Source organism: Filicampus tigris, chromosome 10 (genome assembly GCF_054856515.1).
Source record: "Filicampus tigris isolate MCC_2025a chromosome 10, RoL_Ftig_1.0, whole genome shotgun sequence".
Lineage (NCBI taxonomy): Eukaryota > Metazoa > Chordata > Actinopteri > Syngnathiformes > Syngnathidae > Filicampus > Filicampus tigris.
In genome coordinates this window covers 10,473,504-10,493,950 of record NC_141226.1, presented here as the reverse complement: position 1 = coordinate 10,493,950, position 20,447 = coordinate 10,473,504, and the positions used below count along the sequence as shown (strand labels likewise).

Below are 20,447 nucleotides of genomic sequence, written 5' to 3'. Positions count from 1 at the left end.
CCATTTTGGATCCAGAGAGGCCAACATGCATCTTGTTTGAGATCTGTGTGATAGCAGGAAGTGGAGGGAAGATGCAGAAAGGTGACGATGACAAGTGATGAGAGGAAGGCGGCGGCTTGACCAGCAGGCGGCATAATTAAAACCTGCTTCTTCACCTGTGTGTGCGGGTGGTGATTCATTGAATGCGTATGGCTGCACTTCTTGAGCTCAGGTCCTAATCAAGCCTTCAATGCTGCTGATCATCAATATTTAATTGGCATCCATATGCAGAGACGCCTGCTTCTCTCTTTCTTCTCGCCACTCAACTGCCATCATGTCAAGCTTCTCTGTTATGCAGATTACAGTATGGCTACAATCTAGTGGAACTTGTATATAGCACACTGTGCACTCTTGAAACTGTTGGGTTATAAAAGCAACCCAAATTGAGTGAAATAGCTAACCCAGAGCTGGATCAAAAATAGACCATGCCAATGCTGTGTGAATTATACCCAGCACAGTGGGTCAAGATTCTGACACAACAAGGGGTAAAAACTACCCATACCAATGAGTTAAGATGAACCCCAAAAGCTCACGTATGATATTAATTGACAAAAACGAAAACGAAGGACATATAGTCACTGTCACTGTAACTTTATATGCTTGCTTGCGTGCTTTATAAATGTAAGATGTAGTTTCACTTTTGGTTTCTTTTAAAAACACTTTCGTTTTATTTCTGTAAAGCTCCCAAGAAACGGATTACGAGGTTATTAGTCTAGCTGTGGTTAAAAATAATAATAAAAAAATAAAAAAACAATATTTTCTCAGAAGAAACAACTTTCCCCTGTCAGGGGTCGTCACAGCAAGTCACTCGTGTGATATGTTTGGCATAGTTTTTACACTGGACGCCCTTGCGAACGTAACCTACACAATTTTAACCAGGTTTGAAACCAGCAGTGGCCAGGAGCAGTCAGCATAGTTGTAAAAATCGTTATTAAGGGTCGTAAAGTCTTCTGTGTTATCCACTGGGCCGTCTGAACAACGTATAAGAATGGTTCATTACTTCAACTTCAGTACAAAACTGTCCGAAATTGTGACCGGCTTCAGCCCAAATCCAATCTTCAATCCAATCTGCTGGGTCAAAATAATCAAAGTGACCCAATCTACTCGGAATCCACAGCTACCCAGTGAGTAAGTTAGGAAAACAGCTCAGCATTTTTCAATGTGTTCACCTCAGGGGGATCAGCTATGGGACACAAATCACCCAATTACAGATTGGGCGCATTTTTACCTCGTATTATTCTATGCTATAGAGTTTTATATTACCTCTATTGCATGCGTCTGTTTTATAACTTCCAAAAAGCCATGGCGTAATCACATTTTCTACACAGGGTATATAAGCCTGTTTACAAGCTCATCTGTGCCACAAAGAGACAATTTCACTCATTGTACAACATCTCCCAAACATCCATGCACTTCGCAGCTCATCAAACGGTGACAGGAGAGGGACGCCATGGAGTAATGGTGTCTGTATTTGTGTGTCGGTGTGTGCGTCACATGCAAGCGGGATGAAATGAGCGCAATGACAACGGAACAGAGGTGGAGAGGTGCTGAGCAGCTAAAGGTCATGTAAATCCGCCAGCCTCATACATTAAGAGCCTTTACTGTAGACAGCCTCTCTCCGTTAAGTGGCATACTACAAAGAAAGGGAATGTAATAACATGATTTCATGTGCTATCAAAGGCCACTACACAATCAGACAATAACGCTAATAATTGTCCCGGGTAATAGGAACAAATACAGGTACTGCATTTTTATCCAAAGGCAAACTGCGTGCGGCATTGCCGCAGTGACGTGCTCGCAGACGTCGCCCGTGGGAGTATAAAGAAGCCTTTAGTCTGCCTTCATCCTGTCTGCTTCGGTTCTTCCATTTGGCCATTATAGTCTCCTTTATTATCATAAGATAAGACAAGATAGCCTTTATTAGTTCCACAACGAGGACATTTGAAAATCCTTAGTAGTTTCAAATTCCAGTTTCACTTGACCTCCATTATAATATATGTAGTTTAACGACCGGTAATCTATATAATATTTATCTGCTGTCAGTAATTTAAGAATACTATTTAAAGCAACGCTGTGTCATATGTGAGTTGTTGTTGATTATGGCGGCACCATGCGGACCAAAGCGGTAGTGTTTTGACAAAAGTAAACCATATTTGCCATGGGCGCCAGCGCGTAGTGTCGCGAAATCCTGAGCTCTCGCTGGCCTGCAAGTTGGACTGAATTACATTTCTATTTCCAGTGGCTGCATGAAAGATGAATAGAGATGAGGTAATGAATCTAATTTAGTTTAAACAATACTTTTGTTATTGTGTTTGTTTTGGGGCTTCTGCCATGACACCAGTAATAGCGCGTGGACGTTCAAATCGACTTCCGTCCTTATAGCGAAAGGAGGAAGTGAGTATGCCGTAAAGCAATTCAGGACATTTGTATTTTTTGTGTGCCAGGGTTGCTCCCATCCTCCTCAAAGTTGCTTGGTGCCCGTAAAAATGATACAGACCACCCCAGGGCATGACAAAAGTCCCATTCAACTACTTTTAAGTCAATGTTTTATCAAAAGAGTTGTGATTTTTTTTTATTAAGGTTGAATTATTGCCCAGTGCTGCTTTCATTAAATGTTTAAAATCTGTCTTAATATTTATATTAATATTTTACCCTGCAACTATCCACTGTTTAAACCTCCACTGAAGACAAATGTTGGCCGTATGTCACCGCAAACATTATTATTATTATTATTATTATTTAAATGGGGCAATCACCCCAAAATGACAGGTTATCGTCTAACATCAGGAAAACGTAGACAGATAGACGGACTAGTACGTCGATCCGACGGAATGCCCACATCTGGTCATATCGCAGAGCTCTACTTCAGAGTTTCATCATTTCATGTTCATGATGACTGAATGATTGTTATGAGGGCACCAAAGGCACTGTAGAGTAATATTGACCCAGCTAAGAACAAAACAGATTACTCTGAAATGGCCGACTGTTTGACCGGTACATATTTCTCATTGAGAGTTACAGAAATAGTTTGACTGCAGGGATTGCCTCAAACATTTGTGCAACAAAATATTAAGTTAGGAGTACCATCATTTTTGTCCAAGTAAGGTCCATTATTACAATTTTTATTAAGGTTGAATTCTTGCCCAGTGATGCTTTAATACGGTTTCAAAAATGGCCAGCATGGCCTCACCTCATGGATGCCTGATCCTATCTGCAGTTGGATGATGATATGATGTTTTGAACGTGAACTTGCTCGAATATTGTTTTCTTTATTGCTGGCATATTCGGACAAAATACAAGTCACACTACACCGGTATGAAGCAACTCCTTTATTCATTCCTTGTATGTTATGTTCAGTGATAGTTTTGTTGTTACATATTTATGTTTATTTATGGATTGTTGTTTGTTGATTGGTAAATTGTTTCACTGTGTTAAAAGCCACTTTATTCAAGTTTGATATAATGTCATTGCCATTTGATTTTTCTTTTTATTGGAGGGGGAAAACATTAAAATCAGATTTTGGGAGGGAAAAATCTAGAATTTTATTTGAAGGCCATATTGCCCAGCGCACCAGATCTTGTTCAAGAGGGAAACGACCTTGGGACCCAATCACCTACACAGGTTTTACATTTCCCGAACCCATTTTAAAATCCTTTGGGAAAACAGAGACGTGCATTAAGATGCACATCAACACACTTTCTTGTTCTCCTCACACCTTTTGTCAATACCACTTATCACTTATAATCAATGGGTGCACTTATCAATTATGTATCACTGTAGATTCCTTCCTGACTGTGCTGACACAGCATGACATCATTTTGCAGATACTTTTGGCCAAAGGAAGCATATCATCCACACGTATTATTAATCATGTGCGCATACTAGTCTTCCATGAGCATGTAACATTTGTTGAAATGTTTAAATCACATTTGCTCCCAATACATTACCAAAGCAGAGTTATTACCTTGAACAAACATTGTAAAATCACATGTGGCATGGTTATAGAATTCATGGCCAAGCTCTTATGTTGATTGGAGGTGGAACTAATTAATTAGAGAGGGAGTGCAGCTCTTCCTTAAGCAAACATCAGCAAGCATCTGTGTCTATATTTGCCTCAGCATGATTCTCTCCCTTCTTAGCATTCTCTCTCCTTCTCCTGGGATCTTAAATGGCATTTGTGCGAGCGTGTGTGTCTAAAACAGGCTCATATTCAGTCTGATGACACGTCGATGCCTCTGATAAACACGCACAATTTCCGGTTGGATGAGAATCGAAATATGACATCACATACCAGCTGTGGAGAGTGCTTTCCAAAGGTGATCACATGAATGAACAAAAACAGTACACAAAATCCCATTTTCTGTTTTTACCTGGACGTTTCATTTAAACTGATGAGCACACCATAATGATCTTTTGATTGACAGGTGATTGCCAAATTACTTGGATTATTTGGTATATTTAAGTGAATAACCCAATGTAAGTCATTTCCTTATCTCCCTCACACACATACTGTCCACACAACTGGTGTGCATATACAGTATAGTGGCATACAAGTGGAAGGACGAGTGCACCACCTTTCTATAAGTTGTTTACGATTCTGCAGCCTTGCTTTTTCCATTCATGCCATTACTTGCACAAGCCCCAACTATTTTCGAGGAAACTTACATCTCCTGGTACACCAACTTCCCAGAATGCCCTGCTCTGAACTGCAGTGGGTGCCTTGCGGCTGCTAAAAAGCTTTGCATCATGGGTCCAAGCCTCCAGTAACGACGTGCGGTACGTCATATTCAGTATTTTTCTCTGTGACTTGGGTGTATACATATTAAAAATGTTTACTGATCAGTTAAACTTTAAATGTATCATAAATATCTTGTTGCCGTACACAATGAAAAGAAATCCAATTAATTTGATTTAATTACCAGAAATGAACTGCCTTTTTGCATTGTGAGGGTGAAAGATAATGAAGGTGATGATGAGGACGTGGCAAGTCTTTACCCGTATGTTTCATATTATTGTAAGCCACTGTAGTTTGCAGCATTATGTAGTTTAAAAATTAACTAGGGATGTAACGTAATAGAATCGATTAATTCTATTAATCGAAATATGGAGTTGTTTAACTTCATTTAGAAAATTATGTCTTGAACCGTTTTTTCATTCCAGATGCTTAGCACATTTTGAATGTGTAGCTCAAATGTTTTTGCGCCAAACATCAAAATCGGGAACTGAAATCGAAAATCGAATCGAATCGGGGCTTGAGTGAATCATAACATCCCTAAAATTAACACTAAATAAATATATAAAATATATAAAGATTATATATATTTTTTATTTAAGCATATAAACAAAATAAACATTTGAATAATAATTCAATTATATTGCGTAGCTCATAAAAAAAAAATAAAAATAAAATAAATAAGCAAATAAAAACTTAAAAGCAAACAGATTTTCAAATATAAAATTCAAATGTATCTTTCTGTTGCCAACAAAAGGGAAGTCATCCCAAGTGTAAATGCTTTTAAATCCAGGTCTTTTAAAGCATTTTTAAAATCAATTGTTCCAAAATCTTGCTCTTGAGCTGTGCATTCTTTGAATAATTTTAGTAAGAGTAAGCTACTTTTCATTTATTTACTTTGCTTATAAATATCTTAATTTATTTTGTTAGTAATTGTTTTTAAATCAATATTTAATTCCGTGAAGTACATTGCCTTTTGTATGAAATGAACTATATAAATAAATCTGCCTTGCCTTGCCTAAAAAGTTGAATACAACTGAACTGTATTTATTCAGTGATTCTGTTACGTACATCGTGTGGTGCCTCATTTAGAGAATCACACTTCTTTACAAAATGCTGAACTTACACAATTGTTTTGAAGAACAAAACATTATTTCAGTCGTTCCTTCTGTGTCTGTCTATGATTCCTGTCATTTCTTTCATGATTCTCTCTCTTTCTCTGTCTTTCTCTCTCTCTTGTGGGCATCCACTAGTAGAGCTGGGCAGCTCCTGCCAAGCCTCAAGCAGTGATGCCAACAGCCCGGCTGGCTCACAAAGAGACCAAGATGCTTATACACTTGCAGATACAAACATTTAGATGATGCAAAAAGACCGCCACGGGCACGTGAAGCACAGTACATAACTTCATACATAGTTAATTAATTAGGTTGTTTTAATTGAGTACAAACAAGTGACTACAGGGGACTACATCCACATTGCTCTTGCTGTTTTCCTCATTTTTTTCTTCACTGCCAATCAGGGTATTTTGTCAAAACAACAACAAATACAAATATGTCTTGTTCAAGTAAAGTGCAAGTGCGGCGAAGTTCAATCAGCAGGTGAATGTGGTGAAAAAGTTAACTTTAGAAAACAATGGGTTATTTATATTCATTTTGCGTTTTCAATCAATCAATCAATCCATCAAAACACTTTATTTGTCTTTGTCTGTGTCTCTATTTTATTTTAAGGCGTAACAAGCAGCATCACAACACAACATCATAAAAAACATGCATCAATTACAATAATAAAAATGACAATATATTTATATATCCATCTACTGCCAAGTAAAAAGTGCTCTGTGCTTGATGCTAAGTGCTGTGTTGGGACAGTCAGTGTCGGTTGAGACAAGGCAGGGTCATTGTACAGGAGCAGGACTGCTCTGGGGACAAAGGTGGCCCTCCTCCTTTGTGTTCTGCAGCGTGGGCATCGTAGCCTGCAGAACACAAAGCGGATGGTTTGTTGTTCGCAAAAGGCAGGTAAAGTTCTAACAGGGTGGCCGATAATTTTAGAGCAAACTTTGGTGATGGCGAATAGGCCTGTGCGATCTTGCAGAGTGATGGAATAAAACCAGGAGATGAATAAGAATGTTAAGACGCTCTCAATAAAAGCGTGATAGAAGATAAGGAGAATGTCTTTGTTTACTACAAAGGATGTAAGCTTCCTGAGCAGATGTTGCCTCTGATGGCATTTTCTGATGATCTCCTCAATGTTAGAGGTAAACCTCAGGAGGTCGTAAGATCGTACCCAGGTATCTGTTCTCATCCACCACCTCCACAGGCTCCCCCCGAATGTTGGTAGTAACAACCTCTGCCAGTTGTCTCTGTTTGCTGGAGAATGTTACAATCGCCTCTTTGGTCTTGGTAGGATTCAGCTGGAGACAAGCGCTGTCACACCAAGAAATGAAGTCCTGCAGAGCAGGGCCATGATGAAGGTTGGGGGCCGAGGGCAGAGAGAGCAGGGCTGTGTCGTCAGCGAATGTTACCGAATAACAATTTGGCTGAGAGGACCTACAGTCATTGGTGTAGAGGATATAAAGCAGAGGTGATAGGACACAGCCCTGTGGGGTGCCGGTGGAGGTGCGGAGGATGTTGGAAAAAGATCTGTTACCAAGCACCCTCTGTGACTGGTTGGGTTAAAGTCAATAATCCATATGATGAGTTGGTGATGCAAATTGAAGTAGGTTCTTAACTTATCTGCAAGGATGTGTGACTGCATGGTGTTGAAAGCAGAAGAGAGGTCCGCAAACAGGAGCCCGGCGATGGTGTTGGGGGTCTCCAGATCTGTGTGGATAGTCTCCATGGTGAATATCTTGAATATCCGTTTTTTATTCTTAATTTGAATTATATTAATATTAATATCACCGCACATGCTTGTGTGGATTTTCTCCCACATTCCAAAAATATGCACATTAGGTTGATTGAAGAGTCTAAATTGCCGATCGGTGTGAATTAATGTATCAGTGGGTGGTTTCTTTGATATGGCCTCTTATTGATTTGCAACCAGTCCAGTCCATTATTTCATAAAGAGATATTTGTATAACTAGTAAGGAAGGTAAAGCATACTGCGGGCTCACTACAGTGCTACCTTGACTTGCAAGTTTAATTTTGTTCAAGATCGCGTTTGAATTTACTCGTGCAGTAACCCCCCTCAATCGTGGTGGTGATATTCCAGACCACCCCTGCAGTAAGTGAAATCTGAGATGTCGAAATACCCTATTTAAATACTCACTGTGGCATGTTTTTCTAGCATGTATAGCACTTAATTTTTTAAAGGTCTTTAAACACACCTTGAAAACAATACAAATTTAAACATATTGTAGTAAAAGTGTACTGATCCCTCAATGTGTTTACAGTTAACATATCTTTTTTTTTTTTTTTTCAAAACTAAAAAACTCATCATCTCACAATATACATCAGTAAGTCTGGTCAACAGCAAATTTTAATCAAACATAGCTTTATGTGGCCCTAAACGTATTTTTCATACAGATTTCAGACTATGTCTTTAATTTTTATTTTCCAGCACTTATGGTTTTTGAGATATTTGTTAATTTTTTTTTGTTTTTATGTTGGAGCTATAAAAGCTTGCACAATACGGATTTTACCATGTTGTAATTTATAGCTATGATGTTTCCGAAAAAAGTTACACCTGTTGCTGATCCGAACCTTTAATTTATAAATATGACTGAATGTTTCTATATTACATATAACAACATTGTTTCTAACATATACAGTACATATAATGAACATGTAAACTGTACTTTTAAAAAAATAAATAAATAAAAGCGAACCAATCTTTGACTGTTCAACAGCATATTGTAACGAATTGGGTTATCTGTGTTGTGGTCGGATTTGTGTGTTGCTGAGTTGTTATGTTTCCGAGGTTCATGAATGCATCATGCGGCAAGCGAGTGGAGCAGCGGAGATGGAAAAGCGCGAGCAGTTGTACTTGGATTAATAAAAACGTGATAATTAAACTACGTCTGACGGCGTGTTCCTGGAAGACGCTACAATATGATAAATCTCACTATTTAAATTTGTCGTTTTGCTCCCTCGTCTAAGAAACATTCACAGTCGGATGATGCCGTGCATGTCAGACGTGCTACCTGCCGTCCATCTCATGTAGCACGTTCGGCACACAACATTCGGACTAAACCACGTAACTTTCCCCTTCTGTGATTTTAACAGGACAGCTAGAATATTCCCAAACTGGACACCGCAGTCTACAGGGGGGGACATTCGAGCTCTGGCTCTTTTCTGGCTCTTTTCTGGCTCTCACTTTTGTGTCGGCACTCTCCTCTCCCGCATGCAGTCAATAGCGCCCGTGCATAAGCTCGCGCTAATAAGTGGACTGAGCCGAAAGCAAGCGGACCGATATCAGAAGGTAAACGCTATTCTCATTTAATAAGTAACAAACAAATAACACATTTATAAATCTTTCATAGGGGTTATTTTTAAGTTATTTTTTATTGCACTACTGTGCTTTTACCGCATACTAGGGCTGGACGATTATGGAAAAAAATATACAATCACGATCATTTCTGTTCCACTTGATATCATGATTAAAAAGCACATTTATTCATTCATTTAAAAATTTTTGCGTTTAGTTTTTCAATGAACTCAAACTGCGGTCATTAAACATCTTTAAGCACGCTCAGGGAAGGCAGAATAACACGTGATACGCTTGCTGCTAGCAACACAGCGCATTCAGGGTGCATTCACAATACAGGAATTTGCATACAAAGTTGTTGAGCACATTCATTGTTTTTCCTCGATTGTAATCGTTTTATGATTGTGAGAAGCACAATCACGATTAAATTTCAATGAATTTCCCAGTCCGTACAGTAGAGATGTAAGATGAGTTCTTGTAGTCCACTCGGTCACAGACTTTACCGTGCTTCCTCAAGTCTGACAGTTGAGCCCATGCAAGGAGGGGAAGTTGTTGTCAGGGCAACACACGGGCTGACAGAGAGCAGGACTGAGGAGTGCAAGCAGTTGAGCTATGAACTTTCCGAGTAAAGCAGCCCCGCAGCAGGAGTGCTCCACTCACTGCTGTCTTTTCATCAGTCCTCTCTCCACTCATCCACAACCCACTCGAGGCTCTGCACTCGTTTTTCTTCTAGTTATCTCTCGCCGTGCTCATTCCCTGGTCATGTCACTTCAATGGAGACAGTGTATGTGTGTATGCCTGTGCGTGTCCTTTGCTTATGACTTTCCATGATTGTTTCATAACTGATCTTCCTCATGTGAGCTAGCAAGGACCGCAGCAAAGTTAAGGTTGAGCTTTGAAAAGCTGGGCGGGCACACAATTCGACTGACAGTTGTTGCTAATTTTCAAACGGCTTTTTGAGTGCAGTGTTACCCTGCTATTGCTATTCATCGTTTGTGTCCCTGTTGTAGTTGCAGTTTTTTTTTCCAAGTTTTCGATGGGTTTTTACAGCATGTTACTGTACTGTAATGTCTTCGAATGTGGATGTAGAATGTAGAATGGATGGATGAATAGAATAGATGAAGACTGGAAATGTCAGTGTGGATGGCGTACAAAGCTTCAGAGCAAAAATTTGGCTTCGGGTAATTTTGTGGTCATCCTATTTGACTTTGTCGACTTTTTTTTCCCCCTATTCTATTGTACATCCTACACAACTGGTAAGCAGATTTTTTTTATGTCAACTAAAAGACTTGGGATCAAACGTTTCATGACTTTGAATTGTACAAATTCAACTTAACCTCAATTATATACAGTAATAAAGCATTTTACGTGGGGGAAAAAGTGGCATTTACAAACCTGCCCTAGTTCAAAGAAGCTGCGTGGCTTATTGATGCCATTGCCATCAGCAGCCTTGACGAACGCTTGGCAGCCGCAACAAAAGCTCCAGTGTCATTCGACTCTACAAATAACCATAAAGTACTCTTCCCTTTGAAATTACACTTAAATATCAGAGAAGCTATTTCTGATAATGTCCAAGAAAGACTATATTAGAGGGCGGGACCGCTGACTCATCACAGCATAACACTGCAACCCCGAGAAGCCATGTATGCCCCCAATGGGCTGTGATCATTACTTATGCCTCTCAGCCAGAGCTGGGCATTTTACAATTCACTCTCACCGTGAAAATAGACGTTTACATAGACGGAAAAAAAATGGGCTTCACACTATGCATAGTCCAACTATTTTTTTTTAAGTTTCCCGTTCATCGTTTATCGCCTACAAAATGGGCATCAGTCTTAGACGGATAGGCGAACCAGTTCGTCACATAAGCGGTATGCCCAGCTCTGCTCTCGGCATTGACATTTGGTCATTATTTTTGCCTCCATAAGAGGCATTGGCTGCTATTTCATACAGCATACTGTACACTGACAGCACTAACGTAACACACACACAAAAAGAAACGCCATTCTGACAGACTGTCAACAGCGCTGCCCTAGTTTGTCACTTAAAGACACTATAGTGCGTGCGTGCGTGGTTTTGCCTGCTGCTCGAATGCTTGCTGTGTTGAACTGTGACACCCAGTCGGACCCAGACACTTGGTTCTTTTTAATAAGCGATGCCGACATCTCATCAAGGACAAGCAAAGAGCGACGCACACACACACGTGCATGCCTTCACTTATACACAATCCACACACACAAGAAGAGGGGACCTTGAGGATTCCCAAACAACAGTACAAACTATTAACACGACACGCCATTTGACACTCCCAAGCGTTCATTACGTGAATGAAATGAAGTCATTAAACGAATGACTGTTCACTAACGCCGCTGAATGGGACAGCTTTGTTGACTATGCAATGTGTTTCCAGCTCGAACCTCGCCATGCTGAGGTGCGTTGTGCTGTTTCTGTAGTTCTTCTTGACCTTTTACAGTGCAAGCCGTTCCTCCTGATGAGAGCAGAGTCCTGATAGCCTGTGGACTCACACTTCTGTCACACGGTGGTTGGCCACAGGAGGGGAAATTAGAGCAGTGGGCCTTAGCAGTTGACACGGATAGGAAATCACATGGCAGACAGGTTGTTACTAGTGATGCGCATACACACACACACACACACACGTCAATGTCTGTCACGGCCAAACATCCAAAGGACTTTTGTCCAAAAGCTTTAGTTGCGGCTTGTTCATCTGATTTAAGATGAATAATCGTGAGATTTTGTAGAAAATTGATGATCATGCGTGATAGTTGGGAATTTTTGTCTGAGTGACTAAAAACGGGACATACAATAATGTTTAGTCGATTTTATTCGAACAACCTTTCAGGGAAAACCCTTTCATTTGCCAGCAAAATTGCAGAATTTCAAAGCAATAACTCAGAATGTCATGGACACGGGAAAATCTAAAACGTGACTCGTCCAGGTTTTATAGCATCAAGTGGAAGAGAAATTAGCCATTCAAGATAAATTTTCATGATATGATTTGACGTTACTGTCAGATCAAAATTATTTTAGGTTGAACAAAGAGCTTTCTATGACAACACACAGTCCATGTCAAGTCTGTGTACCTGTGGATTGAACCACTGGCCTACATTATGTTGACTGGCTGATATACTGTACTTCATTTCTCAGTTGTTGTTTTTTTTATTTGCTGTTAGGAACTAGCAAACATTCCATATCTACTATAAGGTGGACCCAAATCCTGAAGTATGTTTCTCAAGCTGCTTGATATCCTCTTTCACTAGCACAGCACAAGTCAAGCCTGCAGTGCCAACAGAAAATGCGGAAACAACCTAATTCAATCAAGCCACATTTGGGGTCAGGGAAATCAGAGTTGGGGAGTGTACTGTATATATTTACGTTAGTGATGACGAATTTTGAGGGAAAGGGAAAATGTGGGGAGTTACAGGAAGGTGTTCTTCAGGTGGGGGTCCAATAACATCTGCAGTAAGTATATAATCTATATCTGTAATGATCTCTGCTTTAGCATTGATGCTAGTGGTGATTCAACATGAGTGGAGCAGTATCCAGGTTGAAAAAAAAATATGGATTGAGGATGAAGGAGGTTCCCCATAACAATGCCAGAGCGGCTAATGATTCTATTCTTCATTTTACAAGCCAGTCTTGAAATGGCTAATCTTAGAGTTAATTCAGCATTGTGGATTCAATGCCTCTGTAATTGTCTTGTAAATGTGTTTTTCTTAGAAGCATAACAGAACTGTAAGTTAAGATCAGATATTTACATAAAAATTGATCAACCAATCAAATAAGAAACCTGCATGACTCGGGCTTCAAAGGGGTGGCGAATGTCCACTCAGTTTTATGGAAAACTTTCTGGAAAAAAAAGTTCTTTCATTGAACAGAAAAAAGACGAACGCTGAATAAAACATGCTTCTCATGGTTCAGATGCTGTAGTGTGGCTTCAACACTCTGCAGTAGCATGCAAGATTTTAGAAATCAATCGTGCACATGATGGTGGAATTTGCAATGAAGAAAGGGGTGAGGCCTCCTTAGCCCTGCAGGATGTTAAACATGTATCTCAAATCATTTGCCCCATTGAGATGAACGGAAATGTCTTTAATCTGTTCCAGCTTTTTGTACTCCTTCTGGGGTGCTGGCTTTGGCCACCGGGGTGTAGTATATAAAATACAGCCATACAGGGACTTCACAACTTTAGGAAGAGTTTCACAATTAAGTAGCAATATCAGTTATTTTCCGCTGAGGATAAAGAATATATGCATAGGAGTATTGTTATATTGCCTGTTTGTGTTCAAACATCTGTTGCCTGAAGCATTATAACACCCTCCAGGGCTCCAGTGAATGACTAACACTTTTATTGCTCTTTTGCAGCATTGACTTGGCCAGCATGTACGTATATAGCATATATGGTGAGTCGGTGATGTAGCATGGGTGAAAGGTCTATTTGGCCCATATACTGTTTTGGCTGTACACTTGCTTCATGTGTCAGCCTTTTTATTGGACGGTGAATGAATATTTCATAGTTGGAGCAAAGAATAAAAAGAATTGTGCATATAATGTGTTAAGCAATGATGATACAACGAGATGCAGAGACAATAGTCGGACGTCGCTCACTGTGCTAAGATAATCGACCCAGCCGCTTGCTTTACATTCCTATTGAGCAGTGTTGTATTCAGCAACGATGACGAAGTTATTTCGTTAACGCCCCTTTTTTTCATGACGATAACGATACGATGACGAGCTAAACGTGGCTCTTTGGTGCCTAAAATATGACGTGACGTAGATGAGTTTTCGTTGACGAGACTGGATGGAATCATTAGCGTGTGGCCTGTCAGACGTTCAAAATACATGGACGGAAGATTTTAGAATGTCAGTGCTAAGTTTTGAGTCCTCGTTAGCCGTGCGAAAGAAGCATGGACGTGTGCGCATGGCGCGCAACCCCTCCGGCCGCCGAAAACTGCGGTCCATACGAAGCTTTTATTTTCACTTTCGGCTAGAATGTGACGATGCAGCCATCAAGTCGCTCTCTTCAGAAGACTATAAATGTTTCAAATGATAGAGGCTGATTTGTTTGGTTTATTTATTAATACAAGGCAAAGCCTTATTGGCCTTACAATCACTGTGCGTTGCCACAACACATGCCTTTTTGTCTTTTGTTTCGTCTCACTCCTGTGGATTTGCTTTTGCTTTTTGTTTTCTTGCTTTTCATTGATAACACACATGTAGACCCACAGACACACACAAGTACACAAACGCAGTATATGCTCCTAGCCTTCACACCTGAATCATTCCCTGTCACTGTGCTGTATTTATAGCCTCATCTATCAGCTAGCCGCAGGAATACGTGACGTTATTCTCTGGACCAAGACCACCAAACTGCCCCCTAGCCATACATTAGGATGGAATGAGTGTCTGTGGGCGTGCATGCACAATGCATGGGCACCAACCTCAGTGTGCCTATGTATTACACAGATGCAACCCCACCTTGTTCCAAGTGCAGGGAGCTCCTGTGTTATTAGTGTTACTGAGGGAGGGCGGAGGGGGGAATGGTTGAACGAGAAAGAGCTGAACTAAGAACAGAAGGGAAAACAATCCAAGAGAGAGATAAAGCAAAGTAGGGCACATATGAGAGAAGGAGATTAGAGAAGAGGAAAAAAAATCAGGTGGATGATTGCGCTTTTTGGTTCCTCTGTTTTTTTACTGCTCTCTGATGACAATAGCGATCTATAGCCTCTTCTGTTCAAGGTCATGGTTGTTACACGGGACCGCCGCCATCACGGGCGCACAAAGGCACATTCACAGTGAGGTATGCCTCTGCCGATAACTGCAAGCAACCCTTATAGATTAAAGCAATTAAAGCAGAGGAGACCTTTGACCCAACATTATACCACAGTCAGGATCTTGTGTGAATCATTAGGATGGGGTGTGTGTATGTGTGTGTGCGTGCATGCATGCTTGTGTGTCAGTCGAGGGCATGTTTTACATATGCTTGTCTGTGCAATAACTGCTCATGTTAACCTTACAGAGCAATAGAGCCACAGCCCCACCACCACCACCTCCCTTCAGTACCTCCACTTAAGACCAATGGAATGAAAAAACTCATGTCAATTGTGCTGACTAGTGGTGCGCTGTATATGCGGTATAATGTGGTATGAATCTGGTCTACAGTATAGATTTGGACTCTACTGACCAATCGCAATAACGCTTGTTGATATTATCATCGTGCCTGCCTCAGTGTGAAAATGGCTTCAAGCACTTCCGACCACGGAGCTGGAGGAGCTGCCTGCTCTATGTGTGTCTCCATTGAACCAGTCACCCATCCTCCCTGCTTTCACAGCTGCTTGGGAACTACCGGGGAATGCTAGGCACTGAGCTAACTTGCGCTGCACCAGCTATAGGCTGCAGCTGGCTAGCTAACTGGCGAAACATTTTCTGGAGCTTGTCTATAGGTAATCCTTGCCTCTATGGCAGCGAATAAGCTATCGGCCCACTCCCGATAAGCATCGCTATCACTAAAGGAGATTGAGGAATACTGTAGCTAACCATGGGACAAATTAAACAAAAAGAACAGGAGAAGACTGAGAACCCTTGCCAACCGCTAGAATAACATGAAATATAGATTAGTGAAATACCAGAATAAGGCAGAATGTGGTACAGTTCACTTTTAAACTATTTTCCTAGGAATATGTTCCCAGCAGGCCCACTAGTTGAAACACAGCATTCTGATTGATTTTGTGTTTGTGGAATATAAATTAAGCAGCAAAATGCATTTTTTTTTAGTCATCTCTGGGGGCGGCCATTTTGTCTTCTGTCGACTGAAATGACATCACAACTGCTCACAACGACCAATCACGGCTCAGATTTAGAAAACAGGCCAGACGTGATTGGTCGTTGTGAGCAGTTGTGATGTCATTTTCAGTCGACAGAAGACAAAATGGCCACTGTCAGAGATGGCTAAAAACGAGTGGATTAACATTTATTCCACAATCGCAATATTTACAAAATGCCCTGTTTCAACTAGTGGGCTTGCATAGAACATATTCTTGACAAAAAAAAATTGTTGACTTCCACTTTAACAAAAGTCTGGATGAAACAGTGCTACAGCAGAGAATAGGCTTAATCAACTATGAACAGCAAATTAGCATGTACATTTGGGCTATTCCAAGTTTCAAGCAAACCAACCTCAAGAAATCGACTAATTTCTATACCAAAACTTGTACATCAAGACAAACTCACAAATTCACTCCCAAAGTGGATTGCCCTGGACTGTACCACTAGTTGTAGAAGATAAAGGCTTAGATATGTGCTACAAATGTGATTCAACTTTTCCACCATGCAGGAACTATTCAAAGGCAATAGTGTCCTGAAAAAACTAAAATGGTACTTTAACTTTTAGTCTGTTCAATGCTGACATTTTATATTTTGTTTTCTGCTGTTTTGCATTGAAAGGCAATAAAATGCACTTAGAGAGTTACGACGAGAGTTCACGTCTGTGTACATTATTTTATTCAGTCACAAAAATCAATTAAAAGAAAAAAGCTTTGCTTTTTAAATAATGGATAAATAATATTGCATGATTAAAAAGCAGTTAACCGAGATTAATTAATTACAAAGCCTGTAATTTAATTGAGCCCCGCCCCTAATAATACATACTGAATATTATTAGAAATGTTATTTTCGTTTTTTGTGGCTTTGTCAATGTGGCTTTGCTAATGGACTATAGAACACGTACAGAAAGACTTCCAATCAAAGAAGTTTAGGCCATAACGCCGTAGCGAGTGGTGACCAAAGCTCCAATTTAAACCACAGGCGCAACCTTTCACAACAATTCATAATTGAAACACTCACTTCTTACACTCTGCGCTCACAGACTCACTGATTATTTAAATGATATAGTCTAATTAGCAAGACATGAAAGGCAGCCCCAGTCAGGTGTTTTCTAGGATTGAGTGGGCAGTGTATTGAGAAACACAAAAATAGACGGTACGCGAAAGAAGGTGAAATGGGGAAAAAAAGGCTTGAAACTGCAAAGATGGTAAAAGATGGAGCCATACACAGAGTGCAGACCTGGGGGCACTCAATCTAATGTTACATCAGTTTGCCCTCAGGGTTCACACAATACTGAATGAGTGTGCGGGGCTCCCTCTGCTGGTACACAAAAATATCCTCCTAACTCCTAATCCCCTTCCTCTCTTTAGTGCTTCTGACAAAGACTTTAAAAAGCCACTTGTGAAAAAAGTCATTTCCACTATAGATCATGTTCCCATGTCTGCAGTTGCCACCAATTTCAAGCAATCTGATCAATTCCCCCTGTAGCACTTTGTTCCGCTTGTCCGCCCTCACAACAGTTTTTCTTGTAAATGCCGACAATTTCTGTATAAGATCACGTAGTAAACAGAGCTTGTTGCCACTGAAACATGGTTTTAGCTTACAATATCAGCTCTGTCCAAGGGCCTCGTTGCTCTTTAATTGGTCCTGAAAGAGGGACTGTAAGTTTTTAGAACAACACCAGCCCTGTGAGTAGACAATGTGAAGTGTCAAACAACACACGCAGACACTCGGAAGTCAAACAACCTCTATGAACAGCAGAAGGCTCCAAGATAAAAGCTAAGTTGCTAAAGCACATGCATGCATAACCTTATATAGGTGAGCCACAACCGTAGCTACACAATCTAATAATGCAGAACCACAGCTGTATCAAAACAAATCTGCATCACAATGACATTCACGTTCAGTTTTGAATTACACTGTATTCATTTACAGTAAGTAAATGAATAATCACTTTGAGTGAACTGCATCAAAATGGAGCATTATTAGTGCCCTTTAGATCAGGCAGGTGTACCTAATGATGTGGCCGGGAAGATAAGTTGTTTACCATACAGATGTGGTGCTTGAGGTGCAAATTGGGCCAGTCTGTGTGAAACAGCGGGATACCAAGACCACACGAGAATGAGCCACATGGTGAGAGAATGAAATCTTGAAAAGGTCCGTCAGTGTTCATATCAATTAAAGTGGGAGCTGGCCGTATACGCCGCAAACACTGCAGCTCATTTATCTAAATCAACAGGAGTTTCAATTCATCATCCTTCATTCTGCATTCACCTCAATGAATATTTCATCACATGCATTCGGCATTGTCTCCACTTGTTTAAACACTCCTCCCTGACTGCCTCTCCTCATCCTCACTCGCCGTTTATCCTCCCGAGCCAGGGAGAACTCCTCCGGGCAGTGACATACATTCAGCATTGTACCTATACATGGCACTTACACACTCAAATTGGTGGTCTCATCCATGCTGGCTGAGGTGTGGCCTGCTTGTTTTGTTATTCTTGAAGTGATTCATTATGTGAGATGTGAGCATCAAGCATATTTTCAAACAGTTTATAGGCCACTCCTTGAAATAGTAAGTAAATCTTTTGTTAAACTTTAGTACCTGGTGATCATTGGAATGATCTCAAATAATTGGTGTAATATCCAGTTTATTATTTTATTGTTAATAATTGTTAATTGTGTGCAATTGACACAAAATGGAGTGCACTAACAGCAGAGGCACTGTTGATTTAGTCTAGTTAATTTGTCTAATTGCGGTCTAAAGAATACCATTATAATAAGATTAAAAAAAAATCAAACAAATATATCATGGCATCACCAGAAGAGCATTAAAAGATAACCTATACTGCTCCTCGGGATTGTTATGAAATGCTCATCTTTCTTTTCTCCTCCTCTACTTTGTAAACTTCTGGAGTTAGCCAAATCACACATGCAGCACTGACACTGGCTGACAACATCATTTCTTCTCCTGGCCAATAAGTTGCTTAATAAAGTGCTCATCCTGAATCTCCCCGCCTGCCTCCATACAGAGCGATTACTTGTTTTTCCCTCCTGCAACTTGCCAGTAAAACAAGCCATCTTGCATGTTTCAGCCCGAGAAGCAGTCAGGAGTAGTTAGCGACTAAATGTATTGGCCGAACATCAATGTTAATTTAATAACAGAGAGAGGCTGTGACAAATGTAATGCAATTGCTGCCTCTCATTTGCAGACTGAGTTAGATGGCTTGAGTCCACAGAAGAAAAGACATCATCATCCTTCAGCGTCTTTTAATGAACGTTTCTGGGTGACATTAGTGTTGTTTGGGGTCTTAATTGTTACAAGTTCGCCCGCTTTGGTGTTTCTCGCTCGCGTCAGCCTTCTATCGTCACATGTCATGCAAATTTAATGTCAAAATCCCGAGAAAAGGGGGGGAAACGTGACGCACACTTCCTCCCCTGCATCTCCATGCTCTTTTTGTGGCTCTTTATGCATGATTCATAACCGCGCGGAGCACTTAATCGGGAAGCGCCACCGCTCCTCGCCCGGCAAGTGGGCTCTCCTCCACTACCTACCCTGTGACCCCCTCTTCCCTGTCAGCGCACAACCAAGTAGCCCGCACACACCCACCTACCCAGTACCTACCTTCATTATCCGGATAATTCCTTAAGGCTCCACACGGCGACAACACGTGAAAAACCACCGCGGAGGTGAGCAGGAAAAGAAAAGGATAAATCCACAAGACGCGCGGAGTCGGGGCCATTTTTCAGGCTGCGCTTCGCCCTCGATGCATCCCTGTTGGCGGCGTGGAGAGTGTGCGCGCAGCCGGGATATGAAGAGAGAGAGAGAGAACAGAGTGGAGAGGAAAGAAAGGCAGAGCGAGGAGTAGGAGGAGGAGGTGGGGACGATGGGAAGGAGGGTCGCTAGCCAGCCAAATGCTGTCAATCATCCGACTGGCCCCCCCTGGCTGTTTGGGAGCCTGTGGACGCCCGCGCGCAATGCTCCAAAGTGAAGTTTATTTGCCATGGTGGGAAGTAACGAAGTACAGATACTTCCTTCGGTTAGGCTTCTTACAGTAATTAAAATTTTCAGGTAACTGTACTTTACTTGATTTTTTTTTCTCACGACTTTTACAGTGGTGTCTTGACTTGTGAGTTAAATTCATTCAGTGACCTTGCTCAAAGTCTTGTATCTGAAAGCGATAATCTGTTGCAGCACCCCATAAAACACCAACCAAAGCTTTAGGAATGTGTTTTTGATTGAAAAAACATTCAGCACACACGAGTATCCAGATGCAGCTATCATCCTGCAATTTAAAAAACAAAAAAAGAAAAATTATATATCTTGACAGAGGTGGGCATTTTACTAAAACTTCCGTCTGCAGCCTGGGTACCCTGCCGCCATCGGTCTATTTGTCAAGCAGAACCAAAT

General features: G+C 40.8%; 1 protein-coding gene across 1 annotated transcript in view; it reads right to left on the bottom strand.

Annotated features, from left to right (window-relative positions):
• LOC147140791 (ephrin type-A receptor 3-like) overlaps positions 1 to 19,840 on the bottom strand; it is a 113,741-nt gene extending 93,901 nt beyond the window's left edge. The window contains exon 1 of the mRNA XM_086042670.1: positions 19,662 to 19,840. Coding sequence (XP_085898796.1) covers positions 19,662 to 19,779 — 118 coding nt within the window. The 5' untranslated portion in view covers positions 19,780 to 19,840. The remainder of the gene's footprint in view (positions 1 to 19,661) is intronic.
• Positions 19,841 to 20,447: the final 607 nt, after the last annotated feature.